General features: G+C 35.5%; 1 protein-coding gene and 1 pseudogene across 1 annotated transcript; both read right to left on the reverse strand.

Annotated features, from left to right (window-relative positions):
- Positions 1-632: 632 nt before the first annotated feature.
- LOC130025448 (olfactory receptor 51V1-like) lies at positions 633-1,578 on the reverse strand (annotated as a pseudogene).
- A 3,929-nt stretch (positions 1,579-5,507) lies between these two features.
- Positions 5,508-6,449, reverse strand: LOC130025333 (olfactory receptor 51V1-like). Its single transcript, XM_056116292.1, has one exon. It carries the CDS (start codon positions 6,447-6,449, stop codon positions 5,508-5,510), a length of 942 nt encoding a protein of 313 aa, XP_055972267.1.
- Positions 6,450-7,975: the final 1,526 nt, after the last annotated feature.

Genomic DNA, 7,975 nt, shown 5'->3' on the forward strand with positions numbered 1-7,975 from the left:
AGATGAGTAACAGGATGCCAAGTGATCAGGTGATCATTGTTACATCTTAATAGCATATAGTAAGTCAGAAAAAAATAATGGGATACAAGTGTTTTAATTCTTGTAATAGTAATTCTTTTAGGGGATTTGCATTGTTACAAATAAAGAAAATAAAATAATATAAAGGGAAATCTCAAAAGTAAAGAAGATCTCGATTTCATGTCTAAGACAGAGTAACATTCTTTTTCACGTTTAATATTATTTAATATAAAGATGATGCCTTGAATAATCTAAATATTAGGCATGTTTTCAAATACTTAACAAAGTATATAAAAAACCCTTATATTATTGAAGCTAAAATTTTTCATATGGCTATTATATTGCAAAAATATGTGAATAAAATATGTTCAATAATTCCTACGTTCATACTAGCTAGGATATTGCGACAACATTTAGAAGACAGGGGTGAATATCAAAAAAATTTTAGTCTGTTCCCTGTTTAATTTAACATCACTTAAGTACTTTAATATTTTAAAATGTATTTATGAACTTATATGAATTGCCAAAGTTTGATGAATTTTAAGTAGTTGCTGAACTGAGAACCAGAATTATTATTTTGATTTACACATTCTTATTAATGAAATAAAAAAAATTCACAAGAATTTTAAGGAAGACCACTTCTTCATTCTGCTTCTAATTTTGTGGGTTTTCTCACTATAAATAATTGGAATCATGAGAGGACGAAAGAGAATATAGATATTTCCCAAATAGATATGCACTAGTGGTGAGAGACGCTTTCCAAAGTGATGGACTATGATGAGACCAATGATGGGAATATAAAAAACTAGTACAACACAGAGATGGGAAACACAGGTCTGCAAAGACTTGAGTCTCTCTTCTGGAGAAGCAATTGCTAAAACTCTAAGCAGGATGAAAATGTAAGAGACGAGATTGAGGATAGCATCCAATTACAAGGTACAGATGACCAGAGCCAGGGCATAGAAGCTATTGAAGCAGATGTCAGGCAGGCCAACCTCAGCAGCTCCTGGTACAGGCAGAAAAAGTGAGAAAAGATGTGTAGACTCCAGTAAATGAAAAATTTTAGTGAGATGATGCCAGGAAGAATAGACAAAGCACTTCTCATCAAAATGGTCACCATGAGCTGAATGACTCTCCTATTAGTTATGATGGAGCTATATCTCAGAGATTAGCAGATTGCGGTAAAGTGATCAAAGGTCATAACAGGGAGAACTCCAGACTCGATGCAGGAAAGTCCTCGGACAAAATAAGTCTGGGAGATACAGGCACCCAGACCTGTCTCCTGGTTAAGTACACACAGAATCCCCAGCAATGTGTGTATACAGTGGATAGCCCAAAACGCAGGTCAGTGAGGGCCAGTAAGCTCAGAAAATAGAACATGGGTTGGTGCAGTGTTGGCTCAGTCTGGGTCACATGGATTACCATGCAGTTTCCCAGGAAAACCAGAGAATAGATGAAAGAGAATAGAACTGAAATCCAGGGGTACTACTTCTTCAGACTAGGACATCCTGTAAAATGGAACACAGAGGGATTGATCATGGCAGTTAAAAAAGTAGACATGACTATTGGGAGGTAATGTTCAAGATTTAGTAACTTTTTATTCACAAACTTGATAAAATTTTTCTCTACATTTGAGAACAGGCATATAAATATAACACAAGTAAAACTAGTTGTTGCATTCTGAAAAAGTTCAGTTTTGTGATAGAATTCAAAGCACCAAATTATTATGTAAGATGCCTTCTTGGTATTTAGTTTCATGGGTTATGAAAATAATCATAGTCCTTACCATATTAAGAAAATTAGATCATGAATTTCTTTTACTGGTGTCCTCTGAGCCACATGCAACACATACTAGGTGAGAGTAACTGAAGTGTCAAAAGCATAAAGATTCTCTTGCTATATTAGCACCAAAAAGTCTCTAATACTCCTTTTATTTACCATATTTTACCACATTGGAATTCAGAGTGCTCCGGTTTATGAGGAGTAGTTCAAAGGATTGTGTCAATGCAGGGCATACAGGCTGCTGGGAAAGTAATATTCCCTCTTGATCTATTCCAGGCTAGTAATTCTCTGGGATGGTGTAAAATTAATTAAAAATATTATTCCTTCCAGGTTTACCAACAGTATTAATACAAGAGGGAGACCTCTTACTACATTGATTAAATATGAATATGTATGTCAAAGAATGCAAGAAATAAATACAAAAGTGGAAACACAATTTCAGAATAATGATAAACTATTTCCATTTCAGTCTCTGTTTTAAACATTTATTTCTAATTTCCATCCATTTAGTTTGAAAATATCACTGCTTTATTTAACTATTTTCTCAGCAGGTATGGGGTTGCCTTGCACATGGCCAACCCAGGTTTAATTCTTCTGCCTCTCTCGGCGAGCCCAGCAAGCTACCAAGAGTATCACACCCTCATGGCACTGCTTGGCAAGCTCCCCGTGGTGTATTCAATATGCCAGAAACAGTAACGACAAGTATCACAATTTGTTGGGAGACATAACTGATGCCTGATCGAGCAAATTGATGAACAACAGGAGGAGAGTGCTACAGCGCTACAGTGCTCTTTCTAAATTAGTGATATCAATATTTCTGTAACCTATCTATATCATTAAAGAAAAATATTATATAGCTGTTATAGATAATAGGTATCTACTAATTCCTGATACATTGTTTATATTTGGTAAATTATATATTTATTTTTTGCAGCACCCAGTAGTGCTCAAGGCTTAGTCCTGACTCTGCACTCAAGGAGCATTTATGGTTGGGTAGGATATCATATGTGTATGGGGCGTTGAACGCACACCAGCTGTGTGATAGGCAAGTGTCCTACCTGTTTTACTATCTCCTTGGTAAATATTTTTTTTCTGAGAGGTTTTTGCTTTAAAAACACTGTGTGTGTGTCTTTTCTACACTTTTTTTTTTTTATAAATAAGCTCTTACAAGAGCGCACTACCAATATAAAAAGAACCAAAGAGGTAGTGTATCCTACTCCCTGTGTACCACTTACTAGCAGGCATGAAAGGGGTCAGTCTTTGGTTTTGATTCTGGTCCAATCAGTTTCTTCTGGCCTGGATGTGCATGCATCTGTTTGGGTGACTCACCAATGTTAACACTTCTTGTTTATGTCCTTTATAGTATCTTCCAGAAGTTTCTGCAGTTCTTGTTAGCAAAGGGAACAGGTACAGATTGGAGAGGTAGCTCGACTCCTGGTCATCAGTTACTATGCATCTAATTCTTGCTTTCATTCTGCCCACACCATAATTTCTAAAAACCTGATGATATCACCTGCCACAGTAGCAGTAGGAAGGATGGCAGAAGGGAACATGTATGCCCAAACAGCTCTCCTTCTTGATATTGTAGATTCTGTGTGACAACTTTTTATTAGAGATTGACCTGATTTAAGGGTCCCAAAAATCTTCCTGGGCTTTTAAGACTAAATGTAAAGAAACACATTTTTCAATCTTAAGGTGAAAGCAAGTTTCTCATTGTCCAGCAATTAATCAATATAGAGCCCTATGATTTTTTTAAAAAAATTTTATTCATGAAACACCATGAGTCTACAGTTGTAGACTTACAAATTTTTGAAAGCAGAACCTCAGTTACTAAAGGAAATTACTTTGTTTTTATTTAGATGAAACTAAAATGATTTTCACTTTTTAAAATATATTACAAAAAAGTATAAAATTGGTGTTCATTTACTTAAAAAACGATTCTATGACTTCATTATCTCCATATATAACTATGAGACCCCTGTCGTTCCTTATCCTAAGTATGTAGACATTGTTGGAATTTACTGGTCTTTAATCACTTATAGCCAATTACCTAATGTTTTAATACTACCTAGAAAATATATCTTATGCATATTCTTACAAATTCCTAACTGACTTTTAGTTGATAAAACACTGCTAAATCTTCTTAGCAGACTTTTTAAAGACTATTTTTTAAAGGCTATTTAATTTTCTCAGCTCTTTTCCTTTTCTTGGTGAAACTTTCAATATTTCAGAATTTTTGGTTCTATTCAGTAGTAGATTCACATAACTCTAAGAATTAAACTGAAATGAAAACCTCATTTATGTGCAGATTTATACTAAATATATTTGCCTTTATGACTGATATTTAGTAGGTGAATAATCAAATATACTATTTTATTCTTTATGCTGGGCTGGAGCATAGCACAGGGGATAGGGCATTTGCTTTGCATGCTGCTGACCTGGTCACCCAGGTTCAATTCCTACGCCCCTCTCGGAGAGACCGGCAAGCTACCAATAGTATTTCTTCCACATGGCAAAGCCTGCTAAGCTACCCGTGATGTATTTCATCTGCCAAACACAATAACAAGTCTCACAATGGAGGTGTTACTGGACCTGCTTGAGAAAATTGATGAAATGGAGGACAGTGAGAGTTACAGTGATTGGTTCTGCTTGGGTGATGTACAGCAATGGCAATAAAGGAATATTTGATATGTTTAAGTTTTATAATAAATATGCCACAGAAACCAACTGTATGATCTTTTTGATGTTTCATAATATCTGTGTGAATAATACTTATAATTTTATTAACTTATTGAGAAAAAAGAATGCATTGACATCACACCTCAGAAATTTTGAGCCTAATTACTTTTCATTCAATCAAAATAATTTATTAGTTGTTTCTATAGGTCATATAGAATATTGGTATATAAACAAAGCCATAAAATCATGTTCTAGTATAAAACATAACTAATTCATTAATAAAACAGAATAAATATAGCTCTACAGAGAGAAGTCCTGAGTGATTTTGAAAAATTATCTAAAATAATTATATTGCTATTAAGTTTTTTTTAAAAATCCTAATAATACTTATATAAATTTTGGAGAGAAAAGTTCATCTTGAATGATTTCACATTTTAATAGTATAAAGTAATTCAGAAGATTATTGATATAGAAGGGATATAAATCTTTTAATAGTAAATCCTTTTGGGAATTTGCATTCTTTCAGATAAAGAAAAACAAATGGTTTAAAGGGAAATTCTAGCATCACTATTACAGAAGTTACTCATTTTACCACTAAGAAAGGGTAACGTCCTATTTCGCCTATCAGATTATTTAATATAAAGATGGTGCTTAACAAATATATGTAGTAAACATGTTTCCAAATACTTAACTGAAATTAACTCAAAATGGAAAGCTTACAATAAAGAACCTAAAATAAATTTTGATATATCATATTACAACAATATGTTAATATAATATAAGCAATAATTGCTATACCCACACTAGCCAGGATATTACTACAACATATAGAAGATAATGGTAAATATTAAAAATTTTTGGTCTCCTGTTTCAGTAAATATCACTTAACTTTTAACATTTCAACAGATGTAAAACAACCAAGATTAATTGCAAAAATTTGATGAATTTTAAGTTGTTGCACAAACAACTTAATGAGACTCAGCATTTTTATTTTGACTTACGCATTCTTACTGATGAAACAAAAAAGTTCATAAGAATTTTAAGGAAAACCACTTCTTCATTCTGCTCCTTATCTGCTGGGTCTTCACACTGTAGATGATTGGATTCATGAGAGGAGGAAAGAGAATATAGATGTTGCCCATAAGAACATGCACCAGTGGTGAGAGATGCTTTCCAAAGCGATGGACCATGGTGAGACCAATGATGGGAATATAAAAGACTAGTACAGCACAGAGGTGGGAAACACAGGTCTGCAAAGACTTGAGTCTCTCTTCTGGAGATGCAATTGCCAGTACAGTATGCAAGATAAAAATATAGGAGATGAGAATAAGGACAGAATCCAGCAACAAAGTATAAATGACTAGAGCCAGGGCATAGTAACTATTGAAGCGGATGTCAGAGCAGGCCAACCTCAGCAGGTCCTGATGCAGGCAGAAAGAGTGAGAAAGGATGTGTGGACGGCAGTAAATGAACAACTTCAGTCGTATGATAGGAGGAAGAGCCAAAGTGCTTCTCATCACAATGGTCATCATAAGCTGAATAACTCTTCTGTTAGTCAATATGGTGTTATATCTCAAAGGATTGCAGATTGCAGTAAAGCGATCAAAAGCCATGGCCAGAAGGATTCCAGATTCTGTAAATGAGAGCCAATGGATAAAATAACTCTGGGATATGCAGGCTTTCAGATGAATCTCTTGGTTAATCCCCCATAGGGTTCCCAGCACTGTGTGTACAGTGGATAGTCCAATGCATAGATCAGTAAAGGACAAAAAGGACAGAAAATAGAACATGGGCTGGTGCAATGATGGCTCAGTCCGGATCACATGGAGCACCATGCAATTTCCTAGGAAAACCAGAGCATAGACGAATGAGAAAGGCACTGAAATACAGGGGTAGTACTGCTCCAGACCAGGAAACCCCATGAGAAGGAATGTGGAGGAATTGATCATGGAGGCAGAAATAGTAGACATGACTGTTTGGATGTAGTTTTCAAGTTCAGGTAAATATTTATTCGGAGTTTTGTTTGAGCTATAAGCCTGAATTGACAATAGTCACCTGCAACATAATTTTACAGACTATGGTACACATAAAGTTGATTGAGGAGCTCCAAGGAATACTAGCTTTGCAGGAGAGTCACAGCATAAGCTGATTTCAGAATAGACTTCCTTGGCATTAAATCTCAGAGGTTATTATAACCATGTCCTGATCCTTTTAGACACATTAGAACATGATCTTCACCATAGTCTCTTTGAGCTACAAACAGCACACAATTCAGGTGACAATGACTGAAGTTTCTGAGAGCATAAGTTCTCTTGTCTGACTGCTACCTCTCAGTAAGCCTCTGACAGTCTTCTCACTTACCAGTGCTTACCATGGGGAATCAACAACACAGGTTTATGAGTAAGAAATTGAGAAGATTGCATCAGCCCAGTAAATTCCATGCTCCTGGGATTGCACTATTCCCTCTTGGTGTGAGCAAGTGATTTACCTGCTCATTCCTTTCTCAAAGTTCCCAGCTATAGTATGGCTGGATTAATGAAAATGTTTATGGCAAAGTTCACTAATATTTCTAATATTGAAAGGAGCAAGTCCCACTGCTTTTAGCAGAGATCAGTACATACTCAAATGGAGAAATCACTGAATGGGAAAAGTCATTGTCACAATAATAATAAACTTTAAAATCTCTATTTCAATCAAAAACTGAAAAAAATGAGTTGTTTATTTGCTTTTAATCACTTAAGTCTTGCAATCCACTCATATATTCAACATTTCTCTTCCTTTAGTGTCACAGATAACAATATCTGTTTTCTTAATGACATAGGGCTGGAGCCATAGTACAGCGGATCAGTGCTTGCCTTGCAAGCAGTCAACCCCGGCCGACTCCGGTTCCATTCCTTCGCCCCTCTCAGAGAGCCCAGCAAGCTACCGAGGGTGTCTCGCCCAATTGGCAAAGCCTGGCAAGCTAACTCTGACGTATTTGATATGCCAAAAACAGTAACAAGTATCACAAAGGAGATGCTATTGGTGCCTGCTCATGAAAATCGATGAACAATGGAGGACAGTGCTATACAGTGCTTAATGGCATAATACAAGTGAAATACTTACATAAAGTTTATATAAGTGATATATATATATATATATATATATATATATATATATATGAAGCTTGGTGATAATAAAGAGGTTAGGTGCTCACTTTGCATTCAAATAAACTACATTCAATAGCTGTTATAATTTTCTCTTATAATTTTTTTTTTAGATCACCATGATACACAGCTTTCATGTTTGAGTTTTTTTCGTACACTGATCAAACACCGATTCCTCCACCAGTGCACATTCTCCAGCATCAACATCCTCAGTATACTCCCCCCTTTTTAACCCTCCCCCTGTCTCTAGGGCGGACAATTCCCCCATTCTCTCTCTACTTTTGTGCACTATGGTTTGCAATACAGATACTCAGATGATAACACGTTTCCTTCTCTATCCCAGCTGCCTT

This window comes from Sorex fumeus, unplaced genomic scaffold (assembly GCF_029834395.1).
Source record: "Sorex fumeus unplaced genomic scaffold, SorFum_2.1 ptg000030l, whole genome shotgun sequence".
Lineage (NCBI taxonomy): Eukaryota > Metazoa > Chordata > Mammalia > Eulipotyphla > Soricidae > Sorex > Sorex fumeus.

Bases quoted from the DNA above. Each gene is read 5' to 3' on its own strand.
- LOC130025333 (XM_056116292.1), bottom strand. From the start codon at position 6,449: ATGTCTACTATTTCTGCCTCCATGATCAATTCCTCCACATTCCTTCTC.